The following is a 23,390-nucleotide window of genomic DNA, read 5'->3' on the forward strand; positions in this document are numbered from 1 at the left end:
CCCACGGTGAGGGGCTGCTGCACCGGGCACCAGGGAGCCTGGCTGGCTTGGCTTTGGGGGGGAGGCAGGGCCCTTTCTCCTACACCACACAGGCTGCAGAGCTGACAGGCGCCTCAGCCTCTCCCCGCCTCTGGGCTCAGCTGCCCACCGCTGGAGACTGCTAATGTAGAAGTGGTTTATGGGGTGTCCCCATCCCAGGGGCTCCAGGCTGCTATGCCTCAGTTGCCTGCAGCTAGCTGGGCCTATGCTGGCCTTGGGTGTTGGGCCTGGCCAGCCGGCAGGAGGGGCAGGTCAGGCTCCTAAATGGCTGCAGAGCATTGAGCTTGGGCTCAAGCAGCTGGCCCATGCTGCAGCCCCTTGCTGTGAGGCACGAGCACTCAGCACATGCCCACGCCCGCTGTAGGGTTCCTGAGGCTTAGCCCCATGCCAGGCTGAGCTTCACCGTGCGCTCGAGGCACAGGCCGGGGGCAGGGTGGCAGCTGCTGTGGCTCTCGGCAGCCCCAGGCACCATTCCTGGCAGCTAAACTCACCCGGAGGCTGGCAAGGCAAGAGCAGCAGTGCAGGGTGGCTGCCCTGGGCGTGCTAAGGGCTGGGCTGGGCTCCAGCCAGTGCGGGCCTTCTTGTCAAAACATCCCAGCTGGTGCCTGGCCATGGGAGCCCCTCCTGCCCCAGGAGCCCTCTGCCCTCCCAGCTGCAGGAGACCTTGCACCTGGGCCCAAGCTGTGGGGCACCCAGCCCAGAGCTCAGTGCCCCTGGGTTGCAGGCAGACTTGGCCCCTTTCATGGCAGTGCTAGCTCCAGCAGGCTTGGACAAAGGGCTGGCTGGGGCCTCACTCCACCAGCTGGCATCAGTCAGTCCTCTGGGGGCAGGGGAGAACCCTGAGCTGCCAGAGACCCTGCTGGGTCCTGCCCCCCCTCCCCAGTGGGTCCCAGAGGAGCCTGGGGGTTCAGAATCCTGGACAGTCTCCTGCTGCTGGGGGGATGCAGGGAGGTCGCTGGTTGAGTCTTCTGCATCCTCACCCCATAACTCAGGCAAACTCCTCTCAGCTTCTGCAGCTGCCCCACACTCGGCCTAGTCAGGTCAGCCAGGCAGGCACTGGAGGGAGCCCGGTATCCCAGCAGGGCCGGAGCACCACTCCGGGGGAGGTAGGCCGGCCAGGGCGGGGAGGCCTTGGGCAAGGAAGTGCAGCCCTGGCCCTGGCCCTGGCCCTGGCCCAAGCCTGCCTGGGGTCCAGGGGCCTCCTGTTCTGCGGCCTGGGGGCTCGGCTGCAGGGGGAGCTGCTGGTGCTCTGGGGGGGGGGAGGCTGGGATCCCTGGAGCTGCTGCCAGGGGGGCCCTGTGCTGGGGGGGGCACGAGGCGCGGCCCCTCCCCCTCCTGCCAAAGCCCCTTGTGGGGCAGTGAGCTGCGAGAGGCGGGGGGGGCCCTGCAGCCCCCCCCCCGGCCGGGCCCGCGGGCCTTTCCCACCCGCGTGCGGAACCCGGGGAGGTAGGAACGTGCCCCGAGGCGCGTGCTAGCGAGGCCCCGCCCCCTCCGCAGGCCCCGCCCCGCGAAGCAGCCCTTGTTCCGGGAGTGGGGCATGCTGGGTAGCGGCCGTCGCTGGTCGGGGGCCTCCAGCGCCTAGAGCGTCGCTGCTCCCGCGCGGACCCGCCGGGCCATAGAGACGCGCGGCGGAGGCCAGAGCGCCCCGCCCACCATAGAGAGCGGGGCCAGCGCGCCGCCGCCGCGTCCTCTGCCCGCCCCCGAGCCGGGCGCGTGCATCCCCTTCCCGCCGCCATCGCCGCCGCCGCCGCCGCCGCCGCCATGCTGCCCGCCCGCCCCCTGGCCCGGCCCTGCCTGCGGGCGCTGCGCCTGCTGCCCCGGTACCGCCCGGCGGGGGGGCGCGGGCCGGGGGCGGGGGCGGGGCTGAGCCGGGGGGGCTGAGCCCGGGGGCGGGGCTGAGCCTGGGGGGGGGAGCCCGGGGGGCGGGGCTGAGCCGGGGGCGGGGGGGGAAGCCCGGGGGGGATCCCGGGGGCGGGGCTGAGCCGGGGGGCGGGGCTGAGCCTGGGGGGGGATCCCGGGGGCGGGGCTGAGCCGGGGGGGCTGAGCCCGGGGGCGGGGCTGAGCCTGGGGGGGGGGAGCCCGGGGGCGGGGCTGAGCTTGGGGGGGGAGCCCGGGGGGCGGGGCTGAGCCGGGGGCGGGGGGGGAAGCCCGGGGGGGATCCCGGGGGCGGGGCTGAGCCGGGGGGCGGGGCTGAGCCTGGGGGGGGATCCCGGGGGCGGGGCTGAGCTGGGGGGCGGGGCTGAGCCTGGGGGGGATCCCGGGGGCGGGGCTGAGCTGGGGGGCGGGGCTGAGCCTGGGGTGGGGAGCCCGGGGGCGGGGCTGAGCCTGGGGTGGGGAGCCCGGGGGCGGGGCTGAGCCTGGGGTGGGGAGCCCGGGGGCGGGGCTGAGCCTGGGGGGGGGGGAAATCCCGGCGTGTGTCGGAGGGAGCCGAGGCCTGACGGGGTGTCTCCCTGCGGCAGGCAGCAGCTGCCCGGAGCCAGCGCCGTGCGGAGGCTGAGGACCGGCAGCCCCCACGGGGCGGAGGCGCTGGCCAGCGCCCCCCTGGATGGCGCCCCCAAGGAATATTCCCCTAAGGTCCAGCAGCTGGTGCAGGACATCGCCAGCCTGACGCTCCTGGAAATCTCAGACCTCAACGAGCTGCTGAAGGTGGGCGAGGCTTGGCCGGGGGCGCGGCCGGGGGGCACCATTTAAAGATTTGGTCTCCAGCTTGTTATGTTGCCTGTTCCCTCCCTCCCCTGCCAGGCTCCCATTTTGCCCCCACCAGCTGCTCCCTGGAGCTCCCAGCTGTTTGCTGCTGCTTCTCGGAGGGACTGTCGCTTGCATCAGGCCAGCTCCAGGAGCTGCTGCACAAGGAAGAGGCCTGGCCCATAAACCTTGGCAGAAATGGGGGGGCATGACCCTCTGTGACCCCCCCCCACTTATCACCTCTCCCACTCTGCATAGCTGGGCAGGGTTGTACTAAGTTGGGGTATGCTCCCCCCCCCAGCAGGGAGGAAGGCAGGATCCTGGGGTGGGTAATTCCCAGGGCACAGATTGGGGCTGTTCCTCCATCCCTTTTCTCCCTGGGAGCACCGGGCAGGCTTGAAGTGCTGTTGGTTACACTGCACCGTGTCCTCCTCTGCAGAAGACACTGAAGATCCAGGACATGGGGCTGATGCCGATGGGTGGAATGATGCCCCCAACTGCAATGCAGTCAGCTGCTCAGGTAACTCCCAGGTGCTCCGCACTGTCCCTGACAACGGCGGGGAAGGAAGCTGCTAGCTAGGCAAGGCGGGCTTTGCTTGCAGCTCGTGTCTTGGCAATAGTAGTTCTAGTGTGTCTGAGAGCATGGGCTGGTTCCTAGCTGACCAGAAGCTCTGCTAGGCGTCTCCCTACCGCCGTGGTGCTGGACCAGGCCCTGGCGTGCTGGTAGAAGTGTCGGTCGTGGCGCACCTCTGCGCGCTGCGGGGCCCCTCTGCAGGCTCGCAGGGAGGCGAGTGACTAGCTCCCCAGCTGGTCAGAAGGGACTGCCCGTCAGGCCCTGGGCATGGCAGGGCGGAGGGACCCTGGCCTCCTAGGTTTGTGTTGGTTCCAGGTAGAAGAGGAGGAGGAGGTCGTCAAGAAGCCGGAGAAGATTCATTTCACGGTCAAGCTGACTGAGGCGAAGGCGGTGGAGAAAGTCAAGCTGATCAAGGAAGTGAAGAACTGCATGCAGGGGCTGAACCTCGTGCAGGTGAGGGACGGTGGGTGCTTCTGGTCACTCGTGGAGCAGCCCCTCCCGGCAGCCGTGCTGCGAGCACCGAGCCTCTTCCCCGGGGGCTTTGGACACCGGCACGTGAGCCGCCCCCAGAAGAGCAGCGTGGGCTCCTGGGGGCTGAGCCACACTGCGTCCCTGGGCTCCACATGCCGGGGGAAGTGCCTGCTCCCACTCGCCTCACCTGTCCCTTCTTGCCCAGGCTGGGCCGGGTGCGTGATGCACATTCTCACCACCGGGTGGCAGCAAACCCACCGTGTGAGAGGCTGAATCCCACACGGACCCCCCTGCATTAGGATCACCCCTCGCTGTACCCACGGCGCAGGGCGGACACGCGGGGCCCGGTGCATTGGGATCACCCCTCGCTGTACCCTCGGCCCCGGTGCATTGGGATCACCCCTCGCTGTACCCATGGCGCAGGGCGGACACGCGGGGCCCGGTGCATTGGGATCACCCCTCGCTGTACCCACGGCGCAGGGCGGACACGCGGGGCCCGGTGCATTGGGATCACCCCTCGCTGTACCCATGGCGCAGGGCGGACACGCGGGGCCCGGTGCATTGGGATCACCCCTCGCTGTACCCACGGCGCAGGGCGGACACGCGGGGCCCGGTGCATTGGGATCACCCCTCGCTGTACCCACGGCGCAGGGCGGACACGCGGGGCCCGGTGCATTGGGATCACCCCTCGCTGTACCCACGGCGCAGGGCGGACACGCGGGGCCCGGTGCATTGGGATCACCCCTCGCTGTACCCACGGCGCAGGGCGGACACGCGGGGCCCGGTGCATTGGGATCTCCCCTCGCTGTACCCACGGCGCAGGGCGGACACGCGGGGCCCGGTGCATTGGGATCTCCCCTCGCTGTACCCACGGCGCAGGGTGGACACGCGGGGCCCGGTGCATTGGGATCTCCCCTCGCTGTACCCACGGCGCAGGGCGGACACGCGGGGCCCGGTGCATTGGGATCACCCCTCGCTGTACCCACGGCGCAGGGTGGACACGCGGGGCCCGGTGCATTGGGATCTCCCCTCGCTGTACCCACGGCGCAGGGCGGACACGCGGGGCCCGGTGCATTGGGATCACCCCTCGCTGTACCCACGGCGCAGGGCGGACACGCGGGGCCCGGTGCATTGGGATCTCCCCTCGCTGTACCCACGGCGCAGGGTGGACACGCGGGGCCCGGTGCATTGGGATCTCCCCTCGCTGTACCCACGGCGCAGGGCGGACACGCGGGGCCCGGTGCATTGGGATCTCCCCTCGCTGTACCCACGGCGCAGGGCGGACACGCGGGGCCCGGTGCATTGGGATCTCCCCACGCTGTACCCACGGCGCAGGGCGGACACGCGGGGCCCGGTGCATTGGGATCTCCCCACGCTGTACCCATGGCGCAGGGCGGCTGTGCAGGGCCCTCTCCACTCGCTGTGGGGTTTTGCTCCCTTAGGAGCAGAGCTGGTTTCTGTGCTGCATGCCACGTGGGTAGCCCTGGTCTAGTTTCAGACAGACCCAGGTGGCAACGTAGAAAGAGCAGAAATCCATCCCCAATATCCTGTTGTGATGGGGGAGCGCTGGGTGCAGAACTGTCCCAGCTATTCCAACATTGCCCCTTCTAATCCAGGCCTGGTAAGAAGCAGGCAACTCGCTACTCGTGTGGTGGAGAGAATTTGAAGGGGAGTCAGAGTGGCCAGTCCTGGAGCTACCCCCGCTGCAGGCAGCCCGGCTCTTACCGCGTTTAAACTGCCCCCCACTGCAGCGCTGCGGGTCCTGGACCCGGTGTGAGCCAGGCTGCCTGCCCGCCCGGCTCTTGCTACATTTAAACTGACGGGGTAGGTCCCCCGCGGCCGCGCCGCACGCGACCCGTCGCCAGCAGTAGCCAATCAGCATTTGCTCATCGGTTAATCGACTAAGGGACTGCTCTGTGGCATCCCGAGGCCTGTGTCTGTCTGACTGCGCGGGGACGTCTCCGCGGCCGCGTCTGTCCCGGGCTGTCCCCGACTGAGGCAAGATTCACCCACACGTGCCAGTGAGGACGGTGCTGTGCTGGGAGATGCCCTCCGGCCAGTGTAGTGGGGCTGGGTTGCCGGAGCCAGGCGGAGCGGCTACGTGGCCTTACAGCTGTAGCACAGGCCTGGCCTGAGCCTGCTGTCTTCCAGCCTTTTCCCTTTCCTCTTCCCCTGCCTGCTGGCTGCTATCCAGCTGGGCCGGGGCAGTTTGGCCTTGTGGGTGGACTTTGGCCCTTCTGGCTACGCCTGTTCCGTAGGCTCAGCGGGGAACAAGCCAGATTCATTGAACCAGTGTGTCCATTGACCCGTCTAGTGTGGGCTCCCAGGTGACCGGGCCACGGCTCTTTCCTGCCTGTAGAAATACCCCAGCCCCCTGCTCCCTGCCTCCCCCAACCAAGAGCCCCAAGGTGCTTCCCACAACGGAAGTTGGTCCAGTGGAGATGGAGCCTCGTGGAGGGCTGGGCTGCAGTGTCCAGGCAGGAGGGTTTGGGGCAGAGCTCCACGTGCAACTGGTGCCTGCCAAGCTGCCTTGGTGCGAGGCTCCGCGGCGTGGTGTGTCTGTTGGCCAGGAGGAATCGGCAGTGGCTCGGGCGGTCTGGGACTGGAGCGGAAGAGCTGTCTGGTCGCACGCTGCGCTCGGTCCAGCCGGCCGAGATCCAAGGGCTGGTGCAGTCGGAGGGGATGTCTGTAGCAGACGGACCATCGGGGGTCATGCCGGGTGCAGGACACAGGTGCTGATACGGGGCCCTGGCCTGTGGGTTACTGAACGCTGGTTTCTCTTGCTCTCTGGCAGGCGAAGAAACTGGTCGAGTCGCTTCCACAAGAAATCAAGGCCAACGTGTCCAAAGAGGAGGCGGAGAAGATCAAGGCCGCGCTGGAAGCCGCAGGCGGGACAGTGGTTCTGGAGTGATGGCCCAGTGTCAGTGCTCAGGGACTAGTGTGCCTCCCGCCCGGGCCCACAGGGGCATCTGCCAGTGACTCGCAGGCGCCAGGGGCTGCGCTCGGCCCTGCTTTGCTGCAGTGGGCGCTGCTCTGCGAGGCTGGCCCCGCCGGAGGGGGGCTGCCGTGTGTACCAACACCACAGTGGACTCAATCTATTAAAGTGGGGGGTTTGTAAACCAGTGCTGTGTAAAAGCCCTGTCCTTCCTGAAACGGCTCCGCCAGGCCTGCGTGCCAGCCAGCAGCCCTCTGGTCTGCCCAGCTGCAGGGGGCTGTTGGGTGGGGGTGAGCAGGGTGCCCGGCTTTGACCCCTCTGCCGCTGGCAGGGGGCCTGGCTAATTGACAGGTGAGTGGCTGTGGCCGAGGGGCGGGTGCTTCTCTTGTAGCCTGACCTGATTGGGGCGTTGCTCTTCCCTGGGGGGAGGGGTGGGGGTGGGGCAGGTAGGACCTGCCAGCCCAGACAGGCCCTGCTTACGCTTGGCACAGGGCCACGCCGCTCGGGTGCCACCACAGCAAAACCAGCTGGGGGGGGAGCAGCTGCTGCCAAGTTGCTGTGTGCATGGGGGGGCGGCTCCTGCTGCTGAGGCTCTGGGGGAGGGGGCGGCTCCTGCTGCTGAGGCTCTGGGGGGAGGGGGCGGTTCCTGCGGCTGAGGCTCTGGGGGGAGGGGGCGGCTCCTGCGGCTGAGGCTCTGGGGGGGGGGGGAGCAGCTGCTGCCAAGTTGCTGTGTGCATGGGGGGGCGGCTCCTGCTGCTGAGGCTCGGGGGGGGCTCCTGCTGCCGTGGCTCTGGGGGGGGGGGCGGTTCCTGCTGCCGAGGCTCTGTGGGGGGGGGGGCTCCTGCTGCTGAGGCTCTGTGCATGGGGGGGGCGGTTCCTGCTGCTGACGCTCTGGGGGGGGGCTCCTGCTGCCGAGGCTCTGTGGGGGGGGTCCTGCTGCCGAGGCTCTGTGTGGGGGGGGGCTCCTGCTGCCGAGGCTCTGTGGGGGGGGCGGTTCCTGCTGCCGAGGCTCTGGGGGCGGCTCCTGCTGCCGAGGCTCTGGGGGGGGGGGCGGTTCCTGCTGCCGAGGCTCTGGGGGGGGGGGCGGTTCCTGCTGCCGAGGCTCTGGGGGGGGGGCGGTTCCTGCTGCCGAGGCTCTGGGGGGGGGGGGCGGTTCCTGCTGCCGAGGCTCTGGGGGGGGGGGGCGGTTCCTGCTGCTGAGGCTCTGGGGGGGGGGGGGCTCCTGCTGCCGAGGCCCTGGGGGGGGGGCGGTTCCTGCTGCTGAGGCTCTGGGGGGGGGGCGGTTCCTGCTGCCGAGGCTCTGGGGGGGGGGGGGCTCCTGCTGCCGAGGCCCTGGGGGGGGGGCTCCTGCTGCTGAGGCTCTGTGGGGGGGGGGGGGCGGCTCCTGCTGCCGAGGCTCTGGGGGGGGCGGTTCCTGCTGCCGAGGCTCTGGGGGGGGGCTCCTGCTGCCGAGGTTCTGGGGGGGGCGGTTCCTGCTGCCGAGGCTCTGGGGGGGGGGCGGCTCCTGCTGCCGAGGCTCTGGGGGGGGGGGGCGGCTCCTGCTGCCGAGGCTCTGGGGGGGGGGCTCCTCCTGCCGAGGCTCTGTGGGGGGGGGGGCTCCTGCTGCCGAGGCTCTGTGGGGGGGGGGGCTCCTGCTGCCGAGGTTCTGGGGGGGGCGGTTCCTGCTGCCGAGGCTCTGGGGGGGGGGGCGGCTCCTGCTGCCGAGGTTCTGGGGGGGGCGGTTCCTGCTGCCGAGGCTCTGTGGGGGGGGGGGCTCCTGCTGCCGAGGTTCTGGGGGGGGCGGTTCCTGCTGCCGAGGCTCTGGGGGGGGGGGCGGCTCCTGCTGCCGAGGCTCTGGGGGGGGGGGGGGCGGTTCCTGCTGCCGAGGCTCTGGGGGGGGGCGGCTCCTGCTGCCGAGGCTCTGGGGGGGGGGGGCTCCTGCTGCCGAGGCTCTGGGGGGGGGCTCCTCCTGCCGTGGTGCTGCAGGCTCAGGCCGGGCACGGGGTAGCTGTGGCCAAGCTGCTGTTCTCCGCAGGGGCCCTGCTGCCCGGGGCCCCTGGCCGCTTGTGCAATGGAGCGGCGGGGGCTGGGCCGCCGGCTGGGGAAGGGGGGACCCGGAGCCTCGCGGACAGGCCCCTGGCCCCAGCGCTGCCCCCTCTGCCCCGCTACCTTCCCGGGCTGGGCAGCGGGGCGAGGCTGCTCCCCCTTTGCGGGCTCGGAGCGGAGCTTTCCCCGGCTGCTGCCCCGCCCCTGCCAGAGCGTGGGGGGCGGGACCCGGGGGGGGCCGGGCCGAGCCCCCGGAGACGAGCCGCTGACCCGGCGCTGCTGGGGGCGGGGCCGCCCTGGAACCTCGGCCCCCCCCTCCGGCGGGCGGGTCGCAAACGGGAAAGTCCTTTAAGGATCTTGTGGGCGGGGCCTGGCTCTGGACCCCGGGAGGGGGCGGGGCCTGGGGCAAAGGGGGGACCCGCCCCTAGCGCTGTGACCTGGCTGCACAGCGCCGGCCTGAGCTGCCCCCGCCCAACTCGGCCCCAGCCGTCGCCCTTCGAAGCTTGCTCCGGCATTTGCCCTTTTAAGGCCGAGGGGGCGGGGCGAGCGGCGCTGGGGGAGAGGAGCCGAGCGGAGCGCGCGGAGCCGAGCGGAGCTGCCCGATGGCGGAGAAGCGCGTGTCCCGCTGGTACTTCGGGGGTCTGGCTTCGTGCGGCGCCGCCTGCTGCACCCACCCGCTGGACCTGCTCAAGGTGCGGCCCGGCCCGGGCCCCCTGCTGCCCCCTGGCCTCGCCCCGCTGCCCCCCGGCCCCCCACCTGCCCCCGGGGCCCCCACCTGCCCCCGGCCTCGCCCCGCTGCCCCCCGGCCCCCCACCTGCCCCCGGCCTCGCCCCGCTGACCCCCGGCCCCCCACCTGCCCTCGGGGCCCCCCACCTGCCCCTGCCCTCGCCCCGCTGCCCCCGGGGTCCCCCACCTGCCCCTGCCTCGCCCCGCTGCCCCCCGGCCCCCCACCTGCCCTCGGGGCCCCCCACCTGCCCCTGCCCTCGCCCCGCTGCCCCCGGGGTCCCCCCACCTGCCCCTGCCCTCGCCCCGCTGCCCCCCGGCCCCCCACCTGCCCTCGGGGCCCCCCACCTGCCCCTGCCCTCGCCCCGCTGCCCCCGGGGCCCCCCACCTGCCCCTGCCCTCGCCCCGCTGCCCCCGGGGTCCCCCACCTGCCCCTGCCCTCGCCCCGCTGCCCCCCGGCCCCCCACCTGCTCCTGTTCTCGCCCCCCGGGCCCCGCTGTCCCCGCCCCTTCGCACCCCCTCTGTCCCCTGGGCCGTGCTAACCCTGGGCTGCCCCCTGCAGTCCTCAGATCCCCGCTGTCCCCCTTTTCCTGGGCTGGCCCCCGCAGACCCTGAACCCCCAGTGCAACAACCCTCGGTCCCCCGGACCACCCCCAGTGCTCTGCTCCCCGCGCACTGCCAGGCCCCGACCCCCCGCTGTGTGTCCCTGAGCACCGCCTCCGGCCACTCCAGCCCCTGGCCCCAGGGGGGCTGAGCCATGGAGCCAAGCGAAGTCTGCACATGCAAAGCACTGAGCCAAGGGTGCGACACCCCCTCGTGCCAGCCTGTGATCCCCCCGGGTCTGTGCCCCCGAGCCCGCCGGTCTGTGTGGTGCGTTTCAGGGAAGGGCCCCCCTTGTTGGGAGTCGGCCCCAGGGCACCCCTCTTCCCACCTGCCCTGGATCTGCCCCCCACAATCCTGCTGCCTTGTCGCTTCTCTCCCTTCTCCTCCCCCCGCAGCCAGGCCCAGGCCTTGGGGCTGCTTGGAGAGCGGCTCCCTGGCACGTTCCTTTGGGGCACCCCCGGGCCCTGGCGGGTTTGCGGGAGCACGTGCCCCGTCCTGGCCGGGAGAAGCAATGACCTGTGAGCCCAGGGCCCTGTTCCCAGCAGCCCTGGCACCGGCACCGTAGGGCGGGGGTGGAGGCAGCCTGGCATCAGATGGGTGGCCCCCAGTCGTGCTTCCCGCTGCCCGCCCAGGCTCCGAGCTGATGCCCCCTGGAGGCCGGGGCGCTGTGGTGCCTGGAGTGAATTCCAGGCAGGCGGGCCGAGCTCCGCTCCTGGGCTGGGTGCAGGGGGGCTCGGCCGGAGGCCGCCCAGGCGAGCTGGGCACTGGCCTGGGGCTCAGGAATCCTTTGCCTGCCTGTGCCCTGGGGCCATCCCTAGGAGCTGCAGGCCGGGAGGCCCAGATACACAGTGATGGGGGCTGGGCGGGCCGGGGTAGAGCCCCCCGGGCAGCAGCGGAGCTCGTCTGAATTCCAGGGCCTCCGTGGGCTCTAGCCCCCCCCCCCCTCACGGGGCTGCGGCCCGCCTGCCACGGCTGGGTGACACGGGCCATTACGGCTGCTGGGTGTGCCCGAGTGCAGAGCCCCCCGCTGCTGCAGCCCCGCGCGCCTTGGGCTCCCCGGCCCCAGGTCTCTGCTGCTCCAGCACAGAGGTGGGAACGTTCCGACCCCCTGCACCGCCGGGCCGAGCCTCCGCGGGGACGCAGCCTGGAGCAGGGAAGGGAGCCCGGGGAGGCCTGAGGGTGCCCCAGCTCCCAGGTTGAACTTGGGCCGGGCCGTGCTCAGTGCTGCCCCCTGCATTGGCCGGAGCCTTCGCACCCAGCAGGCAGCAGCATGTGGAGGCTGCCCAGTAAGCAAACCCCACAGCCACGGCCACCACCCCGGCTACGACCGGCCTCCCCCAGCCACGGCCACCACCCCAAGCCAGGGCCGATCCTCCAGCCACGGCCACCACCCCGGCTACGACCGGCCCCCCCAGCCACGGCCACCACCCCAAGCCAGGGCCGATCCTCCAGCCACGGCCACCACCCCGGCTACGACCGGCCTCCCCAGCCACGGCCACGCCCCCCAGCCAGGGCCGATCCTCCAGCCACAGCCACCACCCCGGCTACGACCGGCCCCCCCAGCCACGGCCACGCCCCCCAGCCAGGGCCGATCCTCCAGCCACAGCCACCACCCCGGCTACGACCGGCCCCCCCCAGCCACGGCCACCACCCCAAGCCAGGGCCGATCCTCCAGCCACAGCCACCACCCCTAGCTACGACCGGCCCCCCCCCCCCAGCCACGGCGACGCCCCCCAGCCAGGGCCGATCCTCCAACCACAGCTACCACCCCGGCTACGACCGGCCCCCCCAGCCACGGCCCAGCCACGGCCACCACTCCCTAGCCACGGTCGGCCCCTCAGCCACAGCTACCACCCCAGCTACGACCGGCCCCCCCCCCAGCCACGGCCACGCCCCCCAGCCAGAGCCGATCCTCCAGCCACAGCTACCACCCCAGCTACGACCAGCCCCCCCAGCCACGGCCACGCCCCCCAGCCAGGGTCGGCCCCTCAGCCACAGCCACCACCCCGGCTACGACTGGCCCCCCCAGCCACGGCCACGCCCCCCAGCCAGGGCCGATCCTCCAGCCACAGCTACCACCCCTAGCTACAACGGGCCCCCCCCAGCCATGGCCCAGCCACGGCCACGCCTCCCAGTCAGGGTCGGCCCCTCAGCCACAGCTACCACCCCGGCTACGACCGGCCCCCCCCCAGCCACGGCCCAGCCACGGCCACGCCCCCCAATCAGGGTCGGCCCCTCAGGCACAGCCACCGCCCCAGCTACGACCGGCCCCCTAGCCATGGCCCAGCCACGGCCACCACTCCCTAGCCACGGTCGGCCCCCCCAGCCATGGCCAGCCACTGCTGACCCCCCCAGCCACAGATGGCCACACTGGCCCCCCGCAGCCATGCCAGCAGAGGCTAAGCCAGCCAGCCCCTCCCTGCTGCCGCCGTTTGCCCTGGGCCTGGCTGCCACTCCCCAGGACCTTGGACCCGCCTGCGCGTCCTGCTGCTGGCTCGGCCCCGGCTGGGCGCTGGGGGGCGCGTGGGCCGGGACAGAGGGCAGGGCGAGGCGAGCAGGGTGCGGCTCGGGGGCCGGATTGGGCCCGCCAAGCCTTTCAGTCTGGCTCCCCCGCAGGGACCCTCGGGCACGGAGCAGCCCCGTGCCCCCCCCGCGCCCGGGCAGGGCCTGCGCTTGGCAGCCCCCCCCCCCACGCCCCGGGCATCACCCAAAGCATCTGCACCTCCCCTCCCTCAGGCCAGACCCCTCCAGCTCCCGCGCCCCCTCCCCTCGCCGACGGGCAAGGGGGCCTGGCCCTTCCCGGCGGGGTCCCCCCAGCCCTGGCGCTGCAGGGCGCCCGTCCCCCTGGGGAGCCGGGCCTGACCCTGCCCTCCCCCCCAGGTGCACCTGCAGACGCAGCAGGAGGTGAAGCTGCGCATGGTGGGGATGGGGCTGCGCGTGATCCGCACCGACGGCGTCCTGGCTCTTTACAACGGCCTCAGCGCCTCGCTCTGCCGCCAGGTCAGCGCGGGGCCCCTGCCGGGCCCTGCCCCCCGAAACCCTCCCCGCCCCCTTACCCGGCCCTGCCCCCCGAAACCCTCCCCGCCCCCTTACCCGGCCCTGCTCCCCGAAACCCTCCCCGCCCCCTTACCCGGCCCTGCCCCCCGAAACCCTCCCCGCCCCCTTGCCCTGCCCCCCAAAACCCTCCCCGCCCCCTTACCCGGCCCTGCCCCCCGAAACCCTCCCCGCCCCCTTACCCGGCCCTGCTCCCCGAAACCCTCCCCGCCCCCTTACCCGGCCCCCCAAAACCCTCCCCGCCCCCTTACCCGGCCCTGCCCCCCGAAACCCTCCCCGCCCCCTTACCCGGCCCTGCCCCCCCAATGCCCTCCCCGCCCCCTTACCTGGCCCTGCCCCCCAAAACCCTCCCTGCCCCCCGAAACCCTCCCCGCCCCTTACCCGGTCCTGCCCCCCGAAACCCTCCCCGCCCCCTTACCCGGCCCTGCCCCCCCGAGCACCCTCCCCGCCCCCTTACCTGGCCCTGCCTCCCCCAGCGCACTCCCCGCCCCCTTACTCTGGCCAAAGCCCCCCCCCCAGAGCACCCTCCCCACCCCCTTTCATTGGCCGTGCACTCCCCATGGAGTACGCTCCCCGTCTCCTTACCCCAACCATGCCCCCCCATAGAGCGTGCTCCCCACCCCCTTTTCCCAGCCATGCCCCTCCTGGCGTGGGAGTCGCCCCCGCTGCACCCCCGTATCCAGCCCCTAAACTTCCTGCTTCCTCCCTCCCATTACCCAGGCTCCCGGTCTCGCCCCATTTCCCCGCCCCACACCTTCCCGGGCTGCCCCAGCTGCTGGGCAGGGCCTTGGGGGCCGGGGAGCAGCCCTGGGCCTGTCTGACTCTCTCCCCAGATGACCTACTCGCTGACCCGCTTCGCCATCTACGAGAGCGTGCGGGACCGCCTGAGCCGGGGCGCCCAGGGCCCCCCCCCCTTCTACCAGAAGGTGCTGCTGGGAGCTGTGGGAGGTGAGCAGGGGCCGGGGGGCCGGGCCGGGGGCGCTGGCCAGGCCGAGCCCCGTGACCCCGGATCTTCTCCGTTGCAGGGTTCACTGGCGGGTTTGTGGGGACCCCGGCGGACCTGGTGAACGTCAGGTCAGTGCCGCCTCGGGCGCGGGGCTGGGGGACCCTTGCCAGGGACTCCGTGGGCTGCGCTGTGCCTGGCCTGCCGGTCAGGGCTGTGTCCTCGGCGGGGGCTCGGCGCAGGGCCCGGGGGGTGGGGGCTCGGCGTGGGGGGGGCTCAGCACGAGGCCCGGGGGGGCGGGGGCTCAGCGGGGGGGGACTCGGCGTGGGAGGGGGGCTCGGCGCAGGGCCTGGGGGGTGGGGGCTCGGCGTGGGAGGGGGGCTCGGCGCAGGGCCTGGGGGGCGGGGGCTCGGCGTGGGGGGGGCTCAGCGCGAGGCCCAGGGGAGCGGGGGCTCAGCGCGGGGTGGGGCGGGGACTCGGCGCGGGGGGGCGGGGGTTCGGCGCAGTGCCCGGGGAGGGCGGGGGTTCGGCGCGGCGCCCGGGGAGGGCGGGGGTTCGGCGCGGGGGGGCAGGGGTTCAGCGCGGCGCCCGGGGAGGGCGGGGGTTCGGCGCGGGGGGGCGGGGGTTCGGCGCGGCGCCCGGGGAGGGCAGGGGTTTGGCCCGGTGAGGGCGGGGGGTTCGGCGCGGCGCCCGGCGAGGGCGGGGGGTTCGGCGCGGGGGGGACAGGGGTTCGGCGCGGGGGGGCGGGGGTTCGGCGCGGGGGGGCGGGGGTTCGGCCGGGGCCCCCCTCACCCACCCTGCTCTGTTCCTAGGATGCAGAACGACATGAAGCAGCCGGTGCATTTGAGGCGGAAGTGAGTGGCCCTGCAGTGAGCGGGGGGCCTGCTGGCTTGGGCCCCTCCCCTCCCCCGTGTGCGGCAGGGGGAGGGGGCGCGGGATCCTGTCCATAGCCCTTCCCCCGCCCATCTGTGGCTTGCAGCTGCAGTGCGGCAGAATGGCCACAGGGGGGCAGCATTGCTCCAAGCCCCACCCTTGCTGGGGGGGGCACTCAGTGGGGGTCAATGAGGTAGGGGGGTTGGGGTGGGGGGCTAAAGGAGGGGGGTCAAGGCAGTGGGCAGGGGAGGTCAATGAGGTAGGCAGGGGGGCCAGTGCAGTGGGGGGGGTCAATACAGTGGCCGGGGGGGGTCAGCGCGGTAGGCGGGGGGGCCAGTGCAGTGGGGGGGGTCAGTACAGTGGGCGGGGGGGTTCAGTAAGGTAGGCGGGGGGGGTCAGTGCAGTGGGGGGGGTCAGTACAGTGGCCGGGGGGGTCAGTGAGGTAGGCAGGGGGGGTCAGTACAGTGGGCGGGGGGGGTCAGTGAGGTAGGCAGGGGGGGTCAGTACAGTGGCCGGGGGGGTCAGTGAGGTAGGCAGGGGGGGTCAGTACAGTGGGCGGGGGGGGTCAGTGAGGTAGGCAGGGGGACCAGTGCAGTGGGGGGGTCAGTACAGTGGCCCGGGGGGTCAGTGAGGTAGGCAGGGGGGCCAGTGCAGTGGGGGGGTCAGTACAGTGGGCGGGGGGGTCAGTGAGGTAGGCAGGGGGGCCAGTGCAGTGGGGGGGTCAGTACAGTGGCCGGGGGGGTCAGTGAGGTAGGCAGGGGGGTCAGTACAGTGGGCGGGGGGGTCAGTGAGGTAGGCGGGGGGGTCAGTACAGTGGGCGGGGGGGTCAGTGAGGTAGGCGGGGGGTCAGTGCAGTGGGGGGGTCAGTACAGCGGGCGGGGGGGGTCAGTGCAGTGGGGGGGTCAGTGAGGTAGGCGGGGGGGTCAGTGCAGTGGGGGGTCAGTGAGGTAGGCAGGGGGTCAGTGCAGTGGGGGGGTCAGTACAGTGGGCGGGGGGGTCAGTGCGATAGGCGGGGGGGTCAGTGAGGTGGGCGGGGGGGGTCAGTGAGGTAGGCAGGGGGGTCAGTACAGTGGGCGGGGGGGGTCAGTGAGGTAGGCAGGGGGGTCAGTACAGTGGGCGGGGGGGTCAGTGCGATAGGCGGGGGGGTCAGTACAGTGGGCGGGGGGGGTCAGTACAGTGGGCGGGGGGGGTCAGTGAGGTAGGCAGGGGGGTCAGTACAGTGGGCGGGGGGGGTCAGTGAGGTAGGCAGGGGGGTCAGTACAGTGGGCGGGGGGGTCAGTGAGGTAGGCAGGGGGGTCAGTACAGTGGCCGGGGGGGTCAGTGAGGTAGGCGGGGGGGTCAGTGCAGTGGGCGGGGGGGGTCAGTGAGGTAGGCGGGGGGGTCAGTACAGTGGGCGGGGGGGTCAGTGCGATAGGCGGGGGGGTCAGTACAGTGGGCGGGGGGGGTCAGTGAGGTAGGCAGGGGGGTCAGTACAGTGGGCGGGGGGGTCAGTGCGATAGGCGGGGGGGTCAGTACAGTGGGCGGGGGGGGTCAGTGAGGTAGGCAGGGGGGTCAGTACAGTGGGCGGGGGGGTCAGTGCGATAGGCGGGGGGGTCAGTACAGTGGGCGGGGGGGGTCAGTGAGGTAGGCAGGGGGGTCAGTACAGTGGGCGGGGGGGTCAGTGCGATAGGCGGGGGGGTCAGTACAGTGGGCGGGGGGGTCAGTGAGGTAGGCGGGGGGGTCAGTACAGTGGGCGGGGGGGTCAGTGAGGTAGGCGGGGGGTCAGTGCAGTGGGGGGGTCAGTACAGTGGGCGGGGGGGTCAGTGCGATAGGCGGGGGGGGTCAGTGAGGTAGGCAGGGGGGGTCAGTACAGTGGGCGGGGGGGTCAGTGAGGTAGGCAGGGGGGTCAGTGCAGTGGGCGGGGGGGTCAGTGAGGTAGGCAGGGGGGTCAGTACAGTGGGCAGGGGGGTCAGTGAGGTAGGCAGGGGGGTCAGTACAGTGGGCGGGGGGGGTCAGTGAGGTAGGCAGGGGGGTCAGTACAGTGGGCGGGGGGGTCAGTGCGATAGGCGGGGGGGTCAGTACAGTGGCCGGGGGGGTCAGTGAGGTAGGCAGGGGGGGTCAGTACAGTGGGCGGGGGGGTCAGTGAGGTAGGCAGGGGGGTCAGTACAGTGGGCGGGGGGGTCAGTGAGGTAGGCGGGGGGTCAGTGCAGTGGGGGGGTCAGTACAGTGGGCGGGGGGGTCAGTGCGATAGGCGGGGGGGTCAGTGAGGTAGGCAGGGGGGGTCAGTACAGTGGGCGGGGGGGTCAGTGAGGTAGGCAGGGGGGGTCAGTACAGTGGGCGGGGGGGTCAGTGAGGTAGGCAGGGGGGGTCAGTACAGTGGGCGGGGGGGTCAGTGAGGTAGGCAGGGGGGGTCAGTACAGTGGGCGGGGGGGTCAGTGAGGTAGGCAGGGGGGTCAGTGCAGTGGGGGGGGTCAGTGAGGTAGGCAGGGGGGTCAGTACAGTGGGCGGGGGGGTCAGTGAGGTAGGCAGGGGGGGTCAGTACAGTGGGCGGGGGGTCAGTGAGGTAGGCAGGGGGGGTCAGTACAGTGGGCGGGGGGGTCAGTGAGGTAGGCAGGGGGGTCAGTGCAGTGGGGGGGGTCAGTGAGGTAGGCAGGGGGGTCAGTACAGTGGGCGGGGGGGTCAGTGAGGTAGGCGGGGGGGTCAGTGAGGTAGGCAGGGGGGTCAGTGCAGTGGGGGCGGTCAGTGAGGTAGGCAGGGGGGGTCAGTACAGTGGGCGGGGGGGTCAGTGAGGTAGGCAGGGGGGGTCAGTACAGTGGGCGGGGGGGTCAGTGAGGTAGGCAGGGGGGTCAGTGCAGTGGGGGGGGTCAGTGAGGTAGGCAGGGGGGTCAGTACAGTGGGCGGGGGGTCAGTGAGGTAGGCAGGGGGGTCAGTACAGTGGGCGGGGGGGTCAGTGAGGTAGGCAGGGGGGTCAGTACAGTGGGCGGGGGGGTCAGTGAGGTAGGCGGGGGGTCAGTGCAGTGGGGGGGTCAGTACAGTGGGCGGGGGGGTCAGTGCGATAGGCGGGGGGGTCAGTGAGGTAGGCAGGGGGGGTCAGTACAGTGGGCGGGGGGGTCAGTGAGGTAGGCAGGGGGGGTCAGTACAGTGGGCGGGGGGGTCAGTGAGGTAGGCAGGGGGGTCAGTGCAGTGGGGGGGGTCAGTGAGGTAGGCAGGGGGGTCAGTGCAGTGGGGGGGGTCAGTGAGGTAGGCGGGGGGGTCAGTACAGTGGGCGGGGGGGTCAGTGCGATAGGCGGGGGGGTCAGTGAGGTAGGCAGGGGGGTCAGTACAGTGGGCGGGGGGGTCAGTGAGGTAGGCAGGGGGGTCAGTGCAGTGGGGGCGGTCAGTGAGGTAGGCAGGGGGGTCAGTGCAGTGGGGGCGGTCAGTGAGGTAGGCAGGGGGGTCAGTGCAGTGGGGGCGGTCAGTGAGGTAGGCAGGGGGGGTCAGTACAGTGGGGGCGGTCAGTGAGGTAGGCAGGGGGGTCAGTGCAGTGGGGGGGGTCAGTGAGGTAGGCAGGGGGGTCAGTACAGTGGGGGGGGTCAGTGAGGTAGGCAGGGGGGTCAGTACAGTGGGCGGGGGGGTCAGTGAGGTAGGCAGGGGGGTCAGTGCAGTGGGCGGGGGGGTCAGTGAGGTAGGCGGGGGGGTCAGTGAGGTAGGCAGGGGGGTCAGTGCAGTGGGGGCGGTCAGTGAGGTAGGCAGGGGGGGTCAGTACAGTGGGCGGGGGGGTCAGTGAGGTAGGCAGGGGGGTCAGTGCAGTGGGGGGGGTCAGTGAGGTAGGCAGGGGGGTCAGTGAGGTAGGCAGGGGGGTCAGTGCAGTGGGGGGGGTCAGTGAGGTAGGCAGGGGGGTCAGTGAGGTAGGCGGGGGGTCAGTGAGGTAGGCGGGGGGGTCAGTGCAGTGGGGGGGGTCAGTGCAGCGTTAACTTCCAGCAGTGCAGGGCACACGGGCTGATTGGGGGGCTCCGGCTTTACCTCTTTCCCTTGTCTCTCCAGCTACTCCCACGCCCTGGACGGCCTGTACCGCGTGCTCCGCGAGGGTAGGGCATCCGCTGTCGCCTGAGCGGGGCAGGACGCGCCCCCGGGGTGGCTCAGAGCTCCCTTTGCCCAGGGGCCAGGGGCGGGGCCGTTCCAGGGGGGTGGCTACAGGCCACGGGCCGGGCGGGGCAGAGTCCAAGGGGCAGGCTGGGGCTTGGGGAGTCGTTCGTCCAGATGCTGCCACTGAAGGGCCTCAGGGTCCGAGTGCGGGTTAGGCCCGTGGGGCAGTGCAGCCAGGGTCAGACCAGACGCCACGGTGAGAGGCCCCAAGAGGGAAACGCCCGCAGGTGGCCTGAAAGCAAGGAGGAAGAGGCAGCCAGACAGCCAGACGAGCAGCCAGACAGCCAGACGAGCAGGCAGCCAGACAGACGAGCAGGCAGCCAGACAGACGAGCAGGCAGCCAGACAGACGAGCAGGCAGCCAGACAGACGAGCAGGCAGCCAGACAGACGAGCAGGCAGCCAGACAGACGAGCAGGCAGCCAGACAGACGAGCAGGCAGCCAGACAGACGAGCAGTGCCAGGCCAGGCCAGGCCGAAAGGAGCCAGTGCTAGGGTGAGTGAGTCGTCTTTCCTCGGAGTGAGAGGCAGGGCGGGGAGTTACCCGGGGGGGGAGGGGGGACTGGAGTCGCAGGCAGCTGCTGCGGGGGCGGGGCAAGGGGGGCTGCTGGAAAGGGTGGGGCCCGGCTGGCCGGGTGCAGTCCCAGGCCCGCACTAACCCCCCCCCCCCCCCCGGCGCGCAGAGGGCCCGAGGAAGCTGTTCTCAGGGGCTACGATGGCGTCCAGCCGAGGCGCCCTGGTCACCGTCGGACAGGTAGGGACCGTCCCCCGCCACGTGCCCCCGTGCACTGGGGCAGCTGCGACCGGCTCCCCCAGGCCCGGCAGCCCCACTAACTGCCCCCTTCCTGCAGCTCTCCTGCTACGACCAGGCCAAGCAGCTGGTCCTCACCACCGGGCTCCTCTCCGACAACATCGTCACCCACTTCCTGGCCAGCTTCATCGCAGTGAGTGGGGCAGGGGCTGGCCGTGGCCTCCCCACAGCTCAGCCCCAGAGATGTGGGGCAGTGCCCCCTAAGCCAGGCGCTCGGGCAGCTGCTCAGCAGAGCGCCCACAGCTGGGCTGGGGTTTCGAGCGGTGGTGCACATCCACACACAGCTCTGTGCGCAGGAAGATTTATTCTGCACGTGGATGGAAAAGTGTTGGGGGTGGGGAGGCCCCTGGTCAGCAGAGGCCCCAGCATGTCAGGCCGCGCCCCTCGGCACATCGGGGACCCCAGGCCGCGCAGGGCCCCGTATTCCGGGAGCAAAGGAGCTGCTCCGCGGCTGGCAGCAGTAGTCGTCTCTCGTCCTCAGGCGGAGCAAGGGGGCCTGCTCTTCCAGTGGGGGGTGCGGAGGCAGCCCCTGGGCCTGCTCACCTGCCCCCTGCTGGCCCGAACGGGGAGGGGCAGGGCTGGGGCACCAGGGCTGGACCCATCTTCGTCCCGTCCCCCAGGGTGGATGCGCCACGTTCCTCTGCCAGCCCATGGACGTGCTCAAGACCCGCCTCATGAACTCCCAGGGAGAGTACCGGGTGAGTAGCCCTGGGCCCAGCCCGGCCCCCCACCCCACTGCCCCCCGACTGGGTCCCTGGCTCCTCGCACCCCACACGCCTGTCTGCAGGGCAGCTGCGAGCCGGAGCCTCCGAGGCGGGTCCCCTGGCTGACTGGCCCCTTCTTCCAGGGCGTTGTCCACTGCGCCGTGGAGACCGCCAAGCTCGGCCCACTGGCCTTCTACAAGGTACGGGCTGAGGCTGGGGTGAAGCCGTGGGGGGACGGGGGGGGGAGCCGTGTGGGGGTGGGGGAGGAGCCATGTGGAGACAGGAGGGGCGGGGGGAGGAGCCGGGAGGGGGCGGGGGAGGAGCCATGTGGGGACAGGAGGGGCGGGGGGAGGAGCCGGGAGGGGGCGGGAGAGGAGCCATGTGGAGACAGGAGGGGCGGGGGGAGGAGCTGGGAGGGGGCGAGGGAGGAGCCATGTGGGGACAGGAGGGGCGGGGGGAGGAGCCGGGCGGGGGAGGAGCCATGTGGAGACAGGAGGGGTGGGGGGAGGAGCCGGGAGGGGGCGGGGGAGGAGCCATGTGGGGGCAGGAGGGGCAGGGGGAGGAGCCGGGAGGGGCAGGGGAGGAGCCATGTGGGGGCAGAGGGAGGAGCCGGGAGGGGCGGGGGAGGAGCCATGTGGGGGCAGGGGAGGATCACGGGGAGGGGTGGGGGGAGGAGCCGTGTGGGGGCGGGAGGGGCGGGGGAGGATCACGGGGGGGGGGGGAGGGAATGAGCTGAGGGGCGTGCTACTTGCTCTAACCCGTGTCCCCGTGGCCAGGGCCGTCCCAGGGCCCGGTTACCAGCCCCGCAGCGGGGCCCTGGGACCGGGCGGGCAGGCGAGGGGCTGTGGGGGCTGGGCCTGGGGGCAGAGCCTGACCCTCCCCTCTGCCCTTCCAGGGCTTCGTTCCTGCCGCCATCCGCCTGGTGCCTCACACCGTCCTCACCTTCCTCTTCCTGGAGCAGCTGCGCAAATACTTTGGGATCAAAGTGCTGGCCTGAGGGGCCGCCCCGCCCCCCACGCCCGGCTCCTCGGGGCCCCTCCGCCCCCCAGAGCCCCTCCCGCCCTGCCCCGGCGCCGGGGGCCTCGCTCCCTGCCCCTTCCATTGCCGGGGGCCCAGGGCTCCCTGCTTGTTTACAGCAGAGTCTGGCAGCCGGGGGCCTTGGGGAGGGGCCAGGCCCCCACGTATCTCTGCCCCTGCCGGGCCGATGAGCCCCCCCATCCCTGGGCCCACGGATGCTCTGCCCGGAGCCCCCCGGCCTCGTGCTTTAAAGAGCCGTTTGCTCAGCCAAATCCTCCCCGGACCCAGGCGCTGTCGGGCTCCTCAGGGATCTGTGCTTGTACCAATGATGGGAAAGGCCCCTCTCCTGCCCCCCTCCGGGCCTGGGCCGCCCGCCAGGAACCCCTGGGAAAGGCTCGTTCGTGGATGGAAAGCAGCTGTGGGGCCAGACCCACGGCCGGCGGGCTGGACCCACGGCTGGCTGGCTGGCTCTGCGTGGCGCCCAGGGAGGGCTCTAGCTGTGTCCACGCCCCGTGGCCGCACGTTCCGGTGGAGCCGCCCCCAGGCCAGGCCAAAGGCAGCTCCGCGGGGGTGTCCGAACCGGGCCCCATCCCCCCCCCGAGAAGGGGGCTGTTTCTCTCAGGCTTGCGCCCCGCGAACCGCCTCTTCTCCTTGCTGCTGCTGCTGCTGAGGCAGGGCCCAGGCAACGAGCCATGGCCGGGGTCCTGCCCGGCGGGTGACCCGTGGGATCAAAGAACCTCGCCAATAAACCACTGGAACCACGGCCGGCCGTGCGGCTGCTTTCCTGGGGCGGGGGACGTGTCCCCTGTGGGGTGCGAGGAGGGAGAGCCACACTGGGCTCTTAGGCGCTCCCCCACCTCCTGTCCCAGCCAGCAGTGTCCCTGGAGAGCGGGACCCAAGGACTCTGCGTGTCCAGCCCGTGGCACGTCGACCTTCCGTGGCAGCTGGTTCCCGTTGTAGGGGCCCCACTAGCTCCTGGGTCCCTGCAGTTACCTGGCTTGTCCCAAGCAAGCCGGGCTCAGCTGGGGGTGCTGTGGGGCAAGGGGGGGCTGCTGGCAGGGGGAGCTGCTGGCAGAGGGGGGACGCTGTGGGGCAAGGGGGAGCTGTGGGGAGAGGGGGGATGCTGTGGGGCAGAGGGAGCTGTGGGGAGAGGGGGTGGTGCTGGCAGAGGGAGCTGTGGGTCAGAGAGCTGTGGGGAGAGGGGGTGCTGCTGGTAGGGGGGCTGTGGGGCAGGGGGAGAGGGGGGGCTGCTGGCAGGGGGGCTGTGGAGCAGAGGGAGTGGGGAGAGGGGGGGCTGCTGGCAGGGGGGCTGTGGGGCAGAGGGGCTGTGGGGAGAGGGGGCTGCTGGCAGGGGGGCTGTGGGGCAGAGGGGCTGTGGGGAGGGGGGGCTGCTGGCAGGGGGGCTGTGGGGCAGAGGGAGTGGGGAGAGGGGGGGCTGTGGGGAGGGGGGCTGCTGGCACCCGAGCGGCGAGGAAACGCAGGGCCGAGGCTGGGCCACGGGCACCCGCTGGCTTCACACGTTTCACTTCACGGCCGCCGCAGCCCAGACGTGACACTAATTGGGCTCCAGCAGGTGGAAGGCAGCCAGCCCAGCATGGGGAAGCTCGTCACTCTAACGAGGCCTAATGACTGTCTGGCTCTCGCTGTACTTGGCCCTGCCCCCAGAGGGGGCTCAGGTAGGGCAGGGGAGCCGCACCAGAGATCCTGCCCGATTGCAGCCAGCTCGGGGTGCAGGGGGGCTGGGACTGGCCTCTGCTTCCTCCTGTGGGCTCCGTGGCAGAGGCCAGAGCCCCAGAGCTTCTCCCCTCCCCAGAGCCAGCTGTGTCTGTCC

At 72.0% G+C, this 23,390-nt stretch overlaps 2 protein-coding genes across 3 annotated transcripts; both read left to right on the plus strand.

Annotated features, from left to right (window-relative positions):
- Window positions 1–1,578: 1,578 nt before the first annotated feature.
- MRPL12 (mitochondrial ribosomal protein L12) lies at window positions 1,579–6,891 on the plus strand. The gene is made up of 5 exons (XM_075904188.1): window positions 1,579–1,859; window positions 2,499–2,685; window positions 3,164–3,244; window positions 3,614–3,751; window positions 6,564–6,891. Exons 1-5 carry the CDS (start codon window positions 1,801–1,803, stop codon window positions 6,678–6,680), a joined length of 582 nt encoding a protein of 193 aa, XP_075760303.1. The 5' UTR covers window positions 1,579–1,800; the 3' UTR covers window positions 6,681–6,891.
- A 2,292-nt stretch (window positions 6,892–9,183) lies between these two features.
- Window positions 9,184–22,534, plus strand: SLC25A10 (solute carrier family 25 member 10). Of its 2 annotated transcripts, XM_075904190.1 has the most exons (11): window positions 9,184–9,421; window positions 12,936–13,055; window positions 13,943–14,057; window positions 14,135–14,183; window positions 14,865–14,906; window positions 18,928–18,971; window positions 19,711–19,781; window positions 19,879–19,971; window positions 20,459–20,536; window positions 20,686–20,742; window positions 21,438–21,661. In XM_075904190.1, exons 1-11 carry the CDS (start codon window positions 9,332–9,334, stop codon window positions 21,537–21,539), a joined length of 861 nt encoding a protein of 286 aa, XP_075760305.1. In that variant the 5' UTR covers window positions 9,184–9,331; the 3' UTR covers window positions 21,540–21,661. The 2 variants fall into 2 exon arrangements, with proteins under 2 accessions (XP_075760305.1, XP_075760304.1); XM_075904189.1 differs by lacking the exons at window positions 9,184–9,421; window positions 12,936–13,055; window positions 13,943–14,057; ... (1 more) ...; window positions 14,865–14,906; window positions 18,928–18,971 and adding exons at window positions 18,982–19,325; window positions 19,446–19,523 and having other exon boundaries at window positions 21,438–22,534.
- Window positions 22,535–23,390: the final 856 nt, after the last annotated feature.

This window comes from Pelodiscus sinensis, chromosome 20 (genome assembly GCF_049634645.1).
Source record: "Pelodiscus sinensis isolate JC-2024 chromosome 20, ASM4963464v1, whole genome shotgun sequence".
NCBI classification, from domain to species: Eukaryota; Metazoa; Chordata; order Testudines; family Trionychidae; genus Pelodiscus; species Pelodiscus sinensis.

What these genes read in the sequence shown, in the direction of transcription:
- SLC25A10 (XM_075904189.1), top strand. Translation starts at nt 19,144, where the DNA reads ATGCTGCCACTGAAGGGCCTCAGGGTCCGAGTGCGGGTTAGGCCCGTG. An exon ending in CCAGACAGCCAGACGAGCAG is followed by an intron (nt 19,326 to 19,445) that starts GCAGCCAGACAG and finishes ACAGACGAGCAG; the next exon opens with GCAGCCAGACAGACGAGCAG. An exon ending in CCCTGGTCACCGTCGGACAG is followed by an intron (nt 19,782 to 19,878) that starts GTAGGGACCGTC and finishes CCCTTCCTGCAG; the next exon opens with CTCTCCTGCTACGACCAGGC.
- MRPL12 (XM_075904188.1), top strand. Translation starts at nt 1,801, where the DNA reads ATGCTGCCCGCCCGCCCCCTGGCCCGGCCCTGCCTGCGGGCGCTGCGC. An exon ending in GCGCTGCGCCTGCTGCCCCG is followed by an intron (nt 1,860 to 2,498) that starts GTACCGCCCGGC and finishes TCCCTGCGGCAG; the next exon opens with GCAGCAGCTGCCCGGAGCCA. An exon ending in AGGGGCTGAACCTCGTGCAG is followed by an intron (nt 3,752 to 6,563) that starts GTGAGGGACGGT and finishes GCTCTCTGGCAG; the next exon opens with GCGAAGAAACTGGTCGAGTC.